The sequence below is a fragment of the Tyto alba genome, unplaced genomic scaffold (genome assembly GCF_018691265.1).
Source record: "Tyto alba isolate M040663 unplaced genomic scaffold, T.alba_DEE_v4.0 Super-Scaffold_14, whole genome shotgun sequence".
Taxonomy (NCBI): domain Eukaryota; kingdom Metazoa; phylum Chordata; class Aves; order Strigiformes; family Tytonidae; genus Tyto; species Tyto alba.
Genome location: NW_024881276.1, coordinates 8453769 through 8471068, shown reverse-complemented (window position 1 = coordinate 8471068; position 17300 = coordinate 8453769). Strand labels below are relative to the sequence as shown.

General features: G+C 39.9%; 1 protein-coding gene across 5 annotated transcripts in view; it reads right to left on the bottom strand.

The window, feature by feature from the left end:
* Window positions 1–17300, bottom strand: part of SHROOM2 (shroom family member 2) — a 130244-nt gene that overhangs the window by 65400 nt on the left and 47544 nt on the right. For all 5 annotated transcript variants that reach the window (XM_042788624.1, XM_042788626.1, XM_042788625.1 and 2 more), the window contains exon 2: window positions 11059–11210. In XM_042788624.1, coding sequence (XP_042644558.1) covers window positions 11059–11210 — 152 coding nt within the window. The remainder of the gene's footprint in view (window positions 1–11058; window positions 11211–17300) is intronic.

Below are 17300 nucleotides of genomic sequence, written 5' to 3'. Positions count from 1 at the left end.
TTTTTGTCAAAAATACAAAGATGAAAAGTGGTTAAAAACCTGAACAGTCAATATGCATGCTCCCTTCAAGATCTTCTGGGAAGCGCATTTGGGATACTTTTGTCCAGACTGACCATCAAAATATATTAAAATATATAATACCACATTTAATTTAGTAACGCTTATCCAAAAGAGACTGTGTATGCTCTAAGGCAGAAATCTCTAAACTATATACATATTTCTGAAATCCCTCTTAAGTCATTTAATAACAATAACAGCCACAAGAGAGCGCTACCTGCTAAGGATTCAACCATGGGGAAAACTACAGACTTGAAGCTATTCAGAATTAAAAAAAACAACCAAACAAACAAAAGAAAAAAAAAAAAAAAAAAAAAAAAAACAACAAACCCCAAACATGCATCTGTTGTGGTCAGACAGTCTTATTTGCACATTTAAAGTAAGTCCTCAGACATTTAATTGCTATAGGTGTGATCTTCAGGAGTCAGGAGAGATTCTGGGTGTCTCCATTTTTCAATGTGGACTTTGAGACATGTTCATTGCTCTTTCTCTTTGTTTTCAAATGGAAATTACTCAGCAATTTCTGGATTTTAGGCACCTTCAAAATGACTCACTCCAACCGAGACACCTGAAATTAACAGGTTGTTTCTTCATATCACCATATTTTTTTTGAACGTTTGTAACTCATTAAAACTCAATGCAATGAGCTAAAACATCAAAACTGTGTTTGTGGCTTTGCTGTTTGTTTTTGGTCTCTATTCACTGAGTATCTAAATACCTCGTACTCCCTTCTTACCTTTCCAAGAACAGTGCTGACAAATTCTAACAACAACAAAGTCAGCCTATTTTACTGGAAGCAGCAAATAGAAATGCAGATTTTTTTTTCCATGCAAAACAGGAGGAGTTCCTGTTGTTTGCATTTTCTGTTGCTACTATCTTATCATAAAAGGAAGTGACTCCCCAAAAGTAACTATAGAAAAGAACTAACCTAGAATTTGTGAACAAACAAACAAACAAACAAAAAATAACCATGTGTTGAATTTACGGACTTCTGGGATAAAGGAGAGGCTCTAACAGAAAAGAAGTAATAAAAGCAATCTATTAATACTCAGATGTCTTAGAATGGCAAATTGAACCAGGATTTTGACAGACAAGTTACTGACAGAGTTTTGTGATATAGGTATCTGTCCAAATCCCCAAAATTTTAGCAAAGCAGCGTATCCTACCTTAAATGCCTGTCAAAATCCACACAAAGATCTACACAATTGCCTTTTGCCTTGTTCTCAACTATAGCAAGACCTATCAAGTCTGTAATATTGCTCTTTGCTTTCTCCTCCCATGTGTTGGGTAACCAGTTGGTCTGACCTCCCATCTGCCATTCACTCTGTGTCTGAAAATTCAACAGAGCAACGCTGCACTATAGTCAAGAGTGCCCCTTTCAAAAGGAGCCACGCCGGAAGGAGTACTGCCTTGTTTCTGTACAGCAGAGTAGCTCCTTTCCTATCTCATGACCTAGTAAATCGCATTTTACATGAAAAGAAACTAAAGAGACCTGCAAAATGCTCTGCTTTGGTCTGTGAAAACAAATAAATGCAAATAAATTATCAAGTGTTTGTGCCCTTAAAGAGTTCAGTCATTAACCTGAGCAAATCAGATTTCACCACCACAGTTTCCTCTGGCTTTCCTTGTACTTCAGCCCAACTGTACAGGCTTGAGCAGGATAGAACAGCATTTTCGTTTATAAATAAGATATGCATGGTCGACAATGAGGTATTAAGTTGTGTGAGGTATGACATCATTGATCTTCCTGCCTGCTAAATTCACAATAGACTACCATGATAAAGCTTTCATATTCTGGAACTGTTTTTCCTCGCTCTGCCTTGGGAAACTAGACAGGCACATCTGGATGTCTGAGATACAAGTGCTGATCTTAAGATTTATGCTATATTATATAAGCTACATAAATACTTTTCCCTCATCTTTGTTTTGTGCATATTCCGCTACCTTTTGATGGCTAGATAGCATTAAACTCCTGATGTCATTCTCTTGCCTCAGTTTTTGCAATGATTTATCAGAATTCCTCTGAAGGATAATAAAACTTTTTTTTCATGAGCATTTATCATCTGGAGGAATCTAAAATGCTTCACATATTGAAAAAACAGCTATAAATGGTGGTTCCAGCAGGGTTTACTTTCAAATATTTTGGAAATTATCATGCCATGTAAGGTGCTAAAGAAATTAACCTTTAACATGAACATAAAAAAGGCTTCATTCACCAGTAACACTGAAGAAAAACATAGCTTCTGACAGGGCAAGCACTTAACAGCAGCAGCTGATGACAAAATACACAGGGGATTTTAAGGGTGCCTCGCCATGGCTGAGGTGAAGGATCAGGAGCAAGGAGCCTTCGGACATGCTCTCCATCACCTCCTTTGCCCAGGCCAGAGTTAGCAAGCACAGCAGCACACAGCTGCCTACACCGGCCCAACATGCTGCCTTCAGCATGAAGGAACTTGCCGTGTCCTTGGAGCACTCGCCGTGAAAACCCTTGAGTTGCTTGTGGCCAGAAACAACGGGTGTGTTTTGCCTCCCAGCAGCTTACTGCAACGAGCTTACCATTCAATAGCTGTTCCAGACAAACCGAGTTTCCTCAGAAACCACGTTCCGAATACCAGTGTTTCTACACAGGTGTGATGCACTCCCACACAGATTTCAGCTGTGATTTACCTAACCACGTCCAAGGTGACCCAAAAATGGGAGTGTGGAGAGTTACTCCAGTCCCAGTGCATTTCAGATGGCTCAGATTTAGTTCATCTCATTCCTGGCTAAAACACTATAGCCATACAATGCAAATTACTGAACCTCCACAAACAACAATGCCATGAGCTGAGATGCTTCAAGCTTTATTTGACAAAGCTATTTTGCTCTGACACGTCCTATGCCAGATCAGATTTTGAAGACACTACCACCCTCCAGAGTGCTTTCTTCCCCATCAGATACTAGCCCTGGTTTGGCTGCCCACCTGCCAGCAAGGCTGCTCCCTGAGCCAGACCAAAGACCTGACTGATTTCAATTGCAATCCAGGGTTTTGTCACTCTATCCTTCCTCAGCCCTCAGCATGAATCTGGACTAAAGTCCTAAGGGCCATATAACTTAGCAGTACGGTAGCTGTGTGTCTGTGCCAGACTTTGTTTTGCCAGGTGATCCAGTATTATGCAGATTCAGCAGCAATGACCATAAAATAATGGGTTTCTTGTGTAAGAGATAAGATGCAAATTTGTTCAGTTATTCAGTAACTAAAGCTGCAACACTCTTGCATTCCTGCCCTTCTAAGTGGTTGTAATTCTGGAGTTAAGGGTTGGATTAAGAAATTATTTTAAAACCTTTTTATAATCTTTTCAAATTGGAAGCTGTTACATGTAGATACTTGACCAAGTAGAGCATAAAATCTCTACACTCAACATGGTAGGCTACTTGACACTGAAACATTTAAGCAGCATTCAAGTTCTCAATCTTGTCAGTCATTTAATCCTCAGGAGGTGAAGTATGTAACCTAAAATAAAAGTACCACAAGGAGAACTGCAAGGAGTATTATTACTACTCTCCTGAAGTTGTACATGTGCATGTCAGTTTTTGACTAGTGTTTAAAAAAATCCAACACTCTTAAGTGCTTAAAAGCAACCCCAAACGATTCAATATTTCAAAATGCATAAATATACAGAAGCATTCCTTTCAAACGCAAAGAAGTTTTCTGACACAAAACCACTATTTATTTGGTCTTTAATGGATGGGGTTGCAATTCTGGTTCAATCAGGAGTCTGCAGAGACTTAGAGTATTATCAAACACACACACACAAAAATCTTCCGTGAAAGTACTATGTGAAATGAGTAAGTCTTTCAGACCCCCAAATTTTAGAAGGCTCACCTGTTTCCCACTCTCGTGCAAGGGGCTACATATTACAGTTTCCACGATCTACACTGAAATTCATCAATAGAAAGCAGTTTTAAGAATAAATCCAGTGTATTGACTGGTAAAAAGCTATGGTTAAATCCTGTAAGCACTTGTATACTTTTTCATCTTCAGTCATGTGAGTTCTCTCACTAAATTGGATGAGACTACTCATGCTCAAAATTAACCATTTCAACAAGTGCTTGCAGGACTGAAGAAAAAAAAAATCCCTAAAAACCAGTCATGACTCACAGGTTGTTACTGTCTTATGCATATTCCATGCCACAAAAAAGCAACACTGCCCGATTTTGGTAGTTCCTTCACAGAATTTAATAGCATTTCCACAGGTAACCTTCTGAATAAGCATATTCAAATTATAGAGGTTTCCTTTTACCTACAAGGAATTGTCCGTGCCCTTCCTGGTACTCCAAACATTACCCTAACGGAGTTGACTTGGTAAAACATGGTGACTCCTGTTGCATTTTTGGCTTTCTGTTATTCAAGCTTTACTGACTGGATGTTTTAGATTGGTAAAGAAATAAATTATGAAAGCCACCACATACATATTGAGAGAGTCCTGACAGTTGTACAAGACAAAATTCCAAAACCACAAGACAACAATTTGCTCTTTGAAATCAGGAACAATGCATCACCAACTGAAGGAACCAAAGCTCATGTTTACCTGAAGTGTTTGTTAGTGTGTCACTAACAGCATGAATCAAATCATGTTAACACAATTAAGAAACAGGTGAGGTAGGCAAAAAATTAAGAAATAAATGTGCTTTTTGGACATACACCCCACCAAAAAGACAGCTGGCACAAGAAACATCTGAACATGTGGGTGGTACACTGCTAGGGTCATGGTGAAGGGAACACCAATTCACACTGTTAACATGTCCGTTAAGTGACTACACCGACAGTTAGGCAACCAGGGGAAATGGTCCTCATCAGGACTATTCCAAGGTATAGTTTGCTGAAAATATAAGATGAAATCGTGCACTCCTCCTTTTGTTCCGTCCTTCTCTTCCATCAGTAGCGCAGGATCACACAACTGAAGGAGGAGGAGCAGCACCACGGAGGCCCAGACAGCCCCAGGTTTGCCTGTGGAGGAGGCAGGGGGCTCGCCTGTGTGGGAGGCTGGCCTCCTCTGTGGAGCCCCACTGAGTATGCATGGAGCGGCCTATTTGGCAGTTCCTCCATTAAACACTCCTTAACATAAAGATCCTGCTGGGATTGTTAGGCACTCCTTAAAACACAGGGTTTCTCCTTAAAACCCCAAGGATTCCTGAACCAGGCCTGCAGGTGCTGTGCAATTCGCACAACACTTCCATTTGTGCTTACCTGGCTCCTGCCATCCCCCGCTGTGAGCCATGGTAGCTCACTGGCAGCACCAAAGGAGAAGAACAGAGGCCCCAGCCTGATGATATCCTGACAAACATCTCTTCGTCACAAGACCTGGCAGAGAGCAGGGGCTGGCAAGATATCCGATCTAGTACACATTTAACACCGGCCATCCTGCTTAGAGCAAAAGAGTGGGCCTAGAGCAACGCACTGACCCACTTGTAAAGTGAATTTGCAAAATGGGAATTTAACAGCCCAGCCCTTCCACCAGCTGCAGCCACACAGAAATGTTCAAGCCTTGAACTATAAAGCTGTGTGCATCTGTTACAAATACCCACTCCCAAAGCACGTACACCAAAGATCTGAAGAGGCACATGTTGTTCAATGCCCACATCAATTCCAAGAAACATGGGTAGTGAGAGACAATCACACCTGACTACTTCTTACAGCAATGGTGTGTGCATGCAGATATAGCCTTGGAAAGCCTTATTGCAGTTTTCTACCTATTTCCAAAGTTGGGCTGAAAATACAGGCATTAAAATAAAAAACAACCATAAATTTGTTCCTGGTCAGTTAAGGCCAAGGCCAGTCTTCAAAAAGGAAGAATTATGGCTACTAGGCAACAAGAGAGAAATCACTGCTATTTGTTCTGCTGTAACAAACCCTAGTTCCAGAGCAGTAAAATAAAATTTAATGGCAAAATAGATTTTAACCCTACTCAACAGTGGTTCTCCACAAACACGTTTGGTTTATTGAGCAATACTTAACCATAACCATGGACCAAATATGGATAATACTTGCTTAAAATCTGCAAAACTACATGTATTTCTCTACTTGTTTCCTATACTAACTATTTTAATATATGTAAAACTAGAACTATCAAGTGGCCAATCACAGGTAGGGAGCAGAATTCACAGTCCTCCATCCATATCTTGCAATTGTACACAAAACACAAATCCCTCATCTTCCCAAGTCATTTCACAAATTGGTATCGCCAAGTTTCACAGAGCACTCCTGCGGCCACAAAGAGCTACGAAGTGCACAGGCTAGCTGCTCCGCAAGTCACAAATGGGTAAGACTAGATCCCCTTAGTAAGTTACACAAAACCCACTACAAAAAGGTCACTGGTGGTGTTGAGCACGTTTCTGCTCAGAACATGACAAAAATCTCACTGATCTCCCATGTGGAGGCTGTGAACAACTGTCAAGATTCTTATTCCCTGATTTCTGCTCAGGTCTCAGGTCTCCGAGACAGTACTGTACAATTTCGGAGCCCTCAGAACACTCATTAAAAACTCTTCTTCTGTGCTTCAATTAAATGGCTGGCTTTCTTCATTAAGTGCCATGCAAATAGATGACCCCAACTTTCCATGTCTAGGAGTCTATAGTTCACATATCACAACATTTACTCCCCTGAATTGGATTTTGCAAAATAAATTTCAGCATTCAGGCTATGCCTCTGATGGCAAGTGTGTTTGCTTTCACTCTCTTTCCCTCTGCTGTAACAAGGGACCCCTCAGCTTTGCAAAAACAGCTTGCACCTAGGCCACATAAAGGCACCAAAACAAAATGCATCGTGACCAGAACTACTCCAGAACTTTAAGGCTGGTTCTCAGGTACTGGCAGTACCAGTAGAGTTGATTGAGTTAAACTGAAGGTCCTGCTTCCCATCACCAGCACACCCTGAGGAAAAGAAGTCCATGGTACTCCCTCCCTTGCCCAGCTGTTTCCATTGCCACTAACTGATGATTCAAGCAGCCAACAGGACAACCCCACATAACTTCTTCAGGTGGCTCCCAAAGGCCACATAATCCCATCCTCCCTTTAATATTAATAAACCACAAATGGAAGTGTCACCCACGTGTCAATCTTTAACAGTTTAATGTGTCTCATGAATTCATAGTGAAAAATTATTCCAAACTTTCATGGATTTGTGGTATATGCTTATGTCTAGCATGTGCAAAGGCATGGAGATTATATTCACAACTAGAAGGGAATTTAAGTTAGAAGTGCATGCAGAACAGTTGAAATACACAGAATATGGTAACCACTGAAATATCAACACTTGGTATCAACACTCAGAGCAATTTTACATGTGTATGTATAGACAAACACACACCTTTTCCAAAACAAGAGAAATTCACATACAATTCTTGTAAGAAATGTCCTAAGCACAATTTCCTTTCCATTTTCCTGAGCCAGGAATCTACTCAATAAACAACTCAGTACTATACTGAAGAACTAGAACATAATTGAGATGTGTTGTTATAACAAATCCACTTGAGAAAACAACATGAAACCTCCCGAGTCCTCTTTTAATCCAAGAGCAAAACTACATCACACTGTTCAACCATCAATACAAGTAAGCTACTTAAACTTCATGTTTGTTGTTGAGTCAGTTGCACAGTCCTGATTTGGTGTAGACCACAACTATGCAATGTTTCCAAAAAATACTGCAAACCATGTATGCTGATAGCCAGCACATTTATGCCGAGTATTTGGTACTGTAGACACTTTTATTCTGAAACCAATGTTATTTTCTCTATACAAGTCAAACACCAGATAGTGGGTAAAAATTCTGTGGAAGTCAGTTACCACTGCTGAACCACACCAGACCATTGAGAAACTTTTGCTGCAGTCACAAGTTAATTATTGTGAATGAAACACATTCCTCACTATAGCAACACTTTTCCACTTGGTCTTGGCTGTAGGTACATTAGACTTCTAAACTGAAAATAGTACGATCTACTGCTTCCCAGGTACAGAAACAGTTAGATCAATATGAGATGAGGATGTTGCACTACTGCAACAAGGAGTGACCCATATGGAAGAATTTCACTTGGGCACACTTCTCAGCAGGGACAAATAAAACCTTATTTTGCGGGATTAATTCTACTGACGTTAATAGGAAGTTTTCTACTTTCCAGAAGAATTTTGTTAAAAAAATAATTTTTCCACATCACAACAGGTTTAAGAAAGTTTGCTTTTCACTTCTGAATCAGTCTAGAAATAGATACTGCAAACAACCCTAGGGAAAAAAAAGTTTTCAACACAAAATATAGATCTTGACTTCCACGCTAACTTTCACAGATAGCAAGGACAAACATGATTAAAACAGAGATTATTTTAACCTTCAGGACAGAGTTGTTCAACTTCAAACCATCTGTCTATTTTGTGCTTCAGATTACCACACTGATACTCACAGGGAATAAAATGTTAAATCAGCATTATAGGGAAGCATCTCAGTGCTAGACAAAGCACAGGGGGCAGGCAGACAAAAAGATGCTAAGAGGACTTGCAGATCAATACTTCACCTTATATGTAACTCAATGAAAGGGGATTGTGGGACTATCCCCAGTCTCCCCAGGGAACACTAAGGGTGGACATAAAGAAGACTGAAATAGTTTAAAAACGCTAAGGCAGCCATTTCAAGATTGTTGTAATTAATTAAAGTGCAGACTGCCTCTGAAAAGTGGTGATCCTACCCAGCTGAAAACCTACTTTTCCCAAGTAATTTTGCAGTCAGATCAGTTCCCTGATCCAATTCAATCCAGACCTGCAGGAGTGCTCATACAAAGACTAAACAACTGGTTTGCTTAAAGACAGGACTGTTTAAAGCACTCATAAAAATTCAGCCTAAGATTTAGGACAAACAAAACAAAACAATACTGTTGTTCAAACCATAACTTCTGAAAGAAAGCATGCAACAAAGCTTTTATAAAAACCTGCATCATTTGAACTTCCAACAGGAAAAGAAAAGCTATTTCAGCACACAGACAGCAGTGCATGAGAACAAGCTGGCCAAGAATAAAATGAGACTGGATGTTAAAAGGTTTCTGACCGTCAAAGGACTGATGTCCTAAGGCAACTTTCCAAGAGAAAGAGCAAAGTTGAAAAAACACGGACAAAAGCCCTAGCTAATTTCATTCAGTAAGTTTTATGAAATTTTATCTAATATTATGCAGGCTTGTCAATAACCCAAAATGCTCTTGCCTCTTTTGGGAACTATGGAAGTCTTAATGAATTTAAGACAAAAATGCTTTCCCTAACAACAACCACTATTTCAGCTTTTTGGCTAGAACTGCTAGGTTGCTTTTGCCCATTGCACATGTGCTAGGGAAGGAAAAAGAGGAGGGATGATAAAGCACTGATGAAAATCCATCAGCTTTGCACTGAACTGCACACAGGCACGCATAGCAATGGGGCTCTGTTGCCTGCAGAGAATGGCCACAAATCCCCAGCAGCAAATCAGTGCTTGATTAGCTGTATGAAAGTTCTCCAAAATCACACGTGTGAAGTGAAGTACTTGTGAACAACAAGAATGGCATAGCTGTGTCTCTTATGAGGGTATTTCAGCATAAAGCTTTCTGCTATTTACAAAGACAGATCAGAAATCACAGATTCTGAGCAAGTTACTGTCATAAAATTGAAAAGCACCAAGAAAGAGGGAATCTTTCCACTTGGTCTGAAGCTTTTCATAGTAATTAAGACTTGCTGTCTTGGCAGATTCTTCAACATCTATAAAACAGTTCTCCCTTTCTGTAACAGAAACAGCTGATGTAACCTCTGCTAACAAAAGTGATTTTACTGGAATAGCCAGTGCAAGTTGAAACTGATGAACATCAACATGATTTATAATAGTTGTGAATGCATTTTATTTTGCATTCATTAGCTACAAAAATTTTGAGAGCTTCCAGAAGTAGCTAGGATATAAGCTATTATCTGTGAAACAGATTCAGGTTCCCATAATTCCTTCTGCCAAAAACATCTTCTTAAACCAAAGATGAAAAGCATGCTTTTGTACCTCTCTTACCTATCAGTGCTATTTCACAAAAGACAGTCCTCATTTAAAACGACCTCAAACAATGGTTATATTTATAGACTGGCTCACCATACCTGTCAAACCCTGATTCTCAGCATTTTCTGTGTTGTAACAAGATTCTTTTTCAATTCTAACAGACACACAAAATTCTCACATGAAAGGTTATAATTTCATAAAAGTAATTAATTAGAAAGTTCTAATTCACCAGAGTAGGAAATTAATGAGAAAAATTTTGTTCTTCAAATTTCCTGGTTTGAACTTTTTTCAGAAGTTACAAGATTTAAGCTACTTTAACGCCTGTTCCCTTTTGTCAAAATTGCTTTATGAAATTTATTTCTAACTCAAGTTAGTGAAAAAAGTGTGAAAGTCATAAGTCAAAACAACAACAAAAGAAGTTTTCATACAAAAATGTGTTCTGTTTTGATAAACTGTTTCAGTTTTTCCCCTTCACTAACAACTAACTGAAAGTACTCTTTACCGAAACCATGTAAGAAGTACTTGAGACCTCAAATATTCTCACAAAGTGAGGGAAACACTTTTCCAACAGCTTTACATGTAATCTGCTCTTCACAGCCCAACTGGCCTGCACAGCAAATGCACTAAAAAGCATTGCCCATGTCCGTACACCAAGGCAGGGAAGCAGGGCTGGCTGAACATCCTGCCTCAAGTCCTCTGCTTCAGGACAGACAGGAACAGAGTCCTGACTCATCACATCACAACAGTATCTGCAGAATATATTGCCTCAGTTTCTGCTCCGATCAATACACTACCTCTCCCTGCATCTTCTTCCATAAAGGATCTGTGTTCAAGGAGGAGATAACACTGCATAATATACACATTAATAACACTGAAAGGAAGTCGTTATCCTGTCAAGTCTTGGCAAATATACTTGCCCAATAGTTTATAGCCCAGAACTCATTTGGTTTTCCAGCTGAACGACACAAGCTTACCTTTTTACTACAAGCTTCAGTGTCTTGTGCGAACCTTTCACCAGGCAGATTGCTTCTTGTCGGAAGCCGGAGAGGCCCACATCATTGATGCCAACAATTTCATCCCCAGCCAGTAACTTGTCCACAGCTGCAGCTTTGCTCCCATCTTCAATCTGAAGAAAAAAATGTATCAAATGGTAGAATTTTTGAGGTCGCATTTTGCCACCTTTAAAACATGTTTATGAGCTTTCAGTATTGGCTTAATAAAATAATTAAGTGCTTAAAGTAATTTAAAAAAACATTTAAAAATGCTATAAAGAATTTATACAATTAGAGTAGGAAAAAAATAGAAGGGGTGAAATCTCCTGAGAAAACTAGAAAGCTTGATGGAAATTTGGGAGTCAAAAGCATCTGTGATCTTGAGCCCCGTTTACTACTGTACAGGTAATCATACTTGCAAACAGTTTTGGGCAGGCATCTTAAAATCTGGTTCTCTAGAGAAGGTAACCAACAATATTAACTATATAGTCAATAACATTAACCACACAGTCAACTCTAAAAATCTGGCATGCAAGGAAACCCCAAAACATTGTCTAACAAGCTGGTCTAGAAAATAAAGCGATTTTTGTCAAGCACACAACATTTAGGAAAGTATATGAAAATTTACAATCCATATAGCTAACTAACAGCTCTGGGTAGACAGTATGATGGTCTGAAATTCAAGGAACAAAAACAATGCATCACACTGCTGAAGAACACAGCAATACTAAGGGAAATTCACTTGATTATTTTGCTGCCTCAGGCTTCTCTCACACGCACTGAATTTTTACACAACTATTTATAACATGTGGTAAAACACATACAAGATAAATTTAAGAGTCAGGTTTTAACTATCCCCACCCCAATGAAGGAAAAAAAGCCAACATTACAAGTTGCCTATTTTCAAAATTTAAAACAAATCTCAAAAGACTGATCAGCCAGACTAGCAAGTACCAACACTTTGAACTGATTTCAGATGAGGACTACAAGGATGCTGTGAAGTTATGCAGGGAGAAAATCAGAAGGGCCAAAGCCCAGATAAAACTTAATTTGGCTACTGCCATAAAAGACAATAAAAATTGTTTCTATAAATACATTAGCAACAAAAGGAGGGCTAAGGACAATCTCCATCCTTTACTGGATGTGGCAGAAACATAGGGCAAAGGATGAGGAAAAGGCTGAGGTACTTAATGCCTTCTTTGCCTCAGTCTTTAATAGTAAGACCAGTGGTTCTCTGTGTACCCAGCCCCCTGAGCTGCGAGACAGGGACAGGGAGCAGAACGGAGCCTCCACAATCCAAGGGGAAATGGTTAGTGACCTGCCACACCACTTATCGGCACACACACAGGACTATAGGGATGGATGGGATCCACCCAAGGGTACTGAGGGAGCTGGTGAAAGTGCTCACCAAGCTACTTTCAATCATTTATCAGCAGTCATGGCTAACCGGGGAGGTCCCAGTAGACTGGAAGTTAGCAAATGTGATGCCCATCTATAAGAAGGGCTGGAAGGAGAATCTGGGGACCTACAGGCCTGTAAGTCCAACCTCAGTGAGAGGAAAGATTATTGAATAGATCTTCTTGAGTGCTCTTATGTGGCATGTAGAGGACAACCAGTCAACAGTCAACATGGGTTTATGAAAGGCAGGTCCTGATTGACTAACCTGATCTCCTTCTATGACAAAATGACACGCTTAGTGGATAAGCAAAAGGCTGTGGATGTTGACTACCTAGACTTTAGCAAAGCTTTTGACACCGTTTCCCACAGCATTCTTCTGGAGAAACTGGCTATTTGTGGCTTGGATGGACATACTCTTCACTGGGTAAAAAACTGGCTGGATGGCCTGACCCAAAGAGTTGTGGTGAATGGAGTTAAATCCATCCAACAGTCAGTTGCAAATGATGTTCCCCAGGGTTCAGTATTGGGGCCAGTTCTGCTTAATATCTTCGTCAAAGATCTGGATGAGAGAATCGAGTGCACCCTCAGTCAGTTTGCAGCTGACACCAAGTTGTGGGGGGAATGTTGATCTGCTTGAGGGCAGGAAGGCTCTACAGAGGGATCTGGACAGGCTGGACCAATGGTCTGAGGCCAACTGTATGAGGTTCAACAAGGCTCAGTGCCAGGTCCCGCACATGGGTCACAACCACCCTATGCAATGCTACAGGCTTGGGGAAGAGTGGCTGGAAAGCTGCCTGGTGGAAAAGGACCTGGGGGTGTTGGTCAACAGCTGGCTGAGTATGAGCCGGCAGTGTGCCAAGGTGGCCAACAGCATCCTGGCTTGCATCAGAAACAGCGTGGCCAGCAGGACTAGGGAAGTGATCATCTCCCTGTACTCAGCACTGGTGAGGCTGCACCCCAAATACTGTGTTCAGTTTTGGGCCCCTCACTACAAGACAAACATTGAGGTCCTGAAGCGTGTCCAAAGAAGGGCAATGAAGCTGGTGAAGGATTTAGAGCACAAGTCTTATGAGGAGTGGCTGAGGGAACTGGGTTTGGTTAGCCTGCCGAAACCTGAAAGAAGTTTGTAGTGAGATGGGTGTCAGTCTCTTCTCCCAAGTAACAAGCAATAGGACAAGAGGAAACGGCCTCAAGTTGCACCAGGGGAGGTTTAGATTGGATATTAGGAAAAATTTCTTCACTGAAATGGTTGCCAAGCATTGAAACAAGCTGCCCAGGGAAGTGGCTGAGTCACCATCCCTGGAGGTATTTAAAAGACATGCATACATGGCACTTAGGGACATGGTTTAGTGGTGGATTTGGCAGTGCCAAGTTAACAGTTGGACTCTATGATCTTAAAGGTCTTTTTTAACCTAAACATTTCCATGATTCTATGATTCTGAATATAGCTGTATGTGTTGAACACTTTGCAATTCAGGCCCTCTGCTTTCGCAGTTTCTTCCCATCTCCTTTGCTGTCTATGCAGCCTCCAGCTCCTGAGTCGCTCAGGCTCATGATCTATGCATTTAATTTTATTTCTCTCTCATTTGTTCACAATCTATATCCCACCACTTCTTGTAGATTCAACACTTCGTCTTCAAAGCAAAGACTTTCATTTATGTCTTCATTATATTTTGCATTGACGACAGTATCTCCGAGTCCCACATTATTAAATGCCAGTGAACCTACAAAGAAAAATTCCTTGTAATTGCCCCAACTGCAGAAAGCTTCATAAAGAACTACCATCCTCTGAGGCACCAAAGTCAATCAACAAGATAAATCCAGAGGAAACCCAACTTCATGAATTCTGAAGCTCACAGTACAGGTTTTAGGAACACTCCAGCAACAAAAGTATAAATTAAATAACCTAATAAAAAAAAGTAATATCTTTTGATGAAAGTATATTAGGATGATCTCATACACCACAGCAATCTCATTGCAGGCACATAAAAGCTCTCTTTATGTAAGTTTAGGATAAATGTTCTTAAAAATCTTCAGACTTGTAAATCTAACCCAAAAAGAATGCAATGAAAAATGCTTAGTCTTATATCCCATTCTAAAATGCTCATTGATATGAATACTAATCAAGCAACTTCATTTCCAGAACTTATCTTAATAAAAACACAGATAATTAGAGCAAGTTTCTACATCCCAATACATCTAGTTCTCAAGCTATGACCTGTCCTCTGACCTGCTTGCATAATCTCTGAACATCAACAGTTTATCAGAACACTGAATTATCACTGCACATCGTCAGTGAAGTTGAAAACAAGGGAGCAGCAGTGGAAATCACTTATATGCAAGGAAAATATTTCAGTCCAGGGATGTCATGTACAGGGTGGCTCCCTTACGAGGGACTCAAGTCAGGCAGAGCTGAACAAGAGAACAGACATCCTGGGACTCATGTATCTCAAGCGTCCTACCAGGCAATTGCCAGACTTTCAAATGTTCAGATGTATTTCTGGGTTACTACTAAATAAACAATGTTTGGAGGTCTGAAGACCAGTAGATTATAAAAGCAGTGTGAAAACATTCATGAAAGTCACAAGTTGAGTCACTAGAATCGTAAGGAGAAAGTCAGAGATGGAAAAAAAATAATAAAGAAAAAAAGGAGGGAAAATATATTGTAGGAGGACGAATTTTAAACTCCAAAATGTAGAAGCCAACCAGTTGCAGCCTTTATACCCTAAGCAATACACCAACTTAATGACAAGGGGTAAGAAGGCCATGGGCCCTGCCACCTGGGCCTGAAGACATCAACAGGGTCTTTTTTTTTTTTGTCTTAAAAGAAGGGGGGGGGGGGGGGGAGGGGGGCAAAAATCTGTCTCCTAGGGTTTCAAGGAATGTTCATTGTTCTCAGTAAGCATGTTTGTTTTTTCTTCACACTGGCAATGCACTGACGACAGGGAGTATTCAGTTACCCCCTCTGAGTTTTCATTTCAGCAGGGAGACTACACATTCCACACAGTGCAAGCTTTCCAAGGAGACTTTGGCTGCCCAAAACATTAATCAAAAAAACCTCAAAAAAATATTTTAAAAATCAAACCCTAAGCACAATGCTGAAGCTGTCTTCATGAAAACTTGAAGAGGCTTTCTCTGATACCTTGCCTCCACATCAGCTTCAGCTAGGGAAATAAAAACTATACATCCATTCACAGTAAAAGTCTCCTGAAGCTGGACAAATTCAAACATAAACCTTTCGTACTCAGATCCCCAAATGGCTGCATGAATGAGATTCCACTTGACAATGCACTTTTAAGTGGAAATGGGACAGTTAGCTAGACAGGAAAAATATAATTTCTTCAGTTACACTAGAAGTCCTTTCGCCAGTGACTAAAAAAAACAACTAGGCTTTGCACACATTAAAGAAACACAGCCAAAAAAAAAAAAAATCCATGACGAAAAGGCCTCTTCAAAAATACTGCCCTACTAACCTGCCTCCTCTTCTCAAACCTGATCAGTGCCATTCCAGCATCTCCTCCAGGTGTTTTCTGTTTCTGTTTACTAGTCTTACCATTTATTGCTTTATCTATTGACACATTAAGAAACTTTCCATCTCATCAGACCTTCACTAGTCATGTAAAACCCAACCAAAATACATAAACATTTTAGAACTAGTGAAAATTTCACAATTACTTTTCACACCTCGAACATGACTGTATTTCACTCATCTATCTACAGAGTCAGCTATACTATGTTCAGGATTTAAGCCCAATTTTAAGCTTTAAGATCATATTATTTATCTACCTAGCATCCATTTCATTCTGAATTTCAGGTGCTCAGAAAAACTAGGTCAATAGCTGAAAATAAACCCTTGAAAATGCAGAGGGAGGTTTTAAAATGAAGTATTTCAAGAATAGTCAACAAGAAGAGATCTGCCTGCCTCAGTCACTGTCAGAAGGCCGATATGAGTAGATGTAACCCTGAACAACCCTTCCACTCTGTCTGAAGTACTTGCAGGAACTGAATGCCCATAAAGTATACGTCTTAACATTTTAATAGCAGTAGTAGGAAACAAGAAAACAAACAAGAAAAACAATCAACACCTTATTTTCTTACAAATAATAGACATAAGCTTTCAGAAAACAAGTATAGTTACAGTGCCTATCTTGGAGGAGTGAAGAGTTCTAGAAAAGCCTTCAAACCATGATTTCAATATGTATTTAAAAATCATACCCCTCTTACTATGCTAAATTAACAAGAGTAAACACCGTGACTTCCTGTCTTTATTAGGGATGCTGCTACCAAAAAAAGTGTTTTCAAAAGGAGATGATATTTGTTGACAAAAAGCATCTCCTTAGACAGTTTCCAACTCTCACCCTGCTGTCTCTGATGACCTCCCTATAGCCAAGGGCAAAGGCAAACTTTGGGATCCATGCATCAGGGAGGATTGAAACTGCAAACTTCTGCCATTATAATGGTACCTGCATTAATTGTTGTATCTTCTCAAATTTATTTTTGCTTATAAAATGTCATATCCACAAAACAGGAAGAGAAACTGATACAAGATGCCGATGTATATGATAGGACTAAAAAAACCAAACTCGACTGCAAAAACAACACGTGTAACTCTGGTATGTGAAATTCTTCCTGTGAAAAGGAGAGAGAACCTTGAAATGGGGGAAGAGCTGAGCCACAGAGAAAAGTCTTAACAGCTAGATACACGAACACATTCAAAGGACACTTACAAGTCTGTATTTTCACTGTTGGTAATACACACAAAAGGCAAAATAACGGCCTATATTTGCAGCTTAAAAATGCTGCAGTGTTGATGGAGAGCACCACTT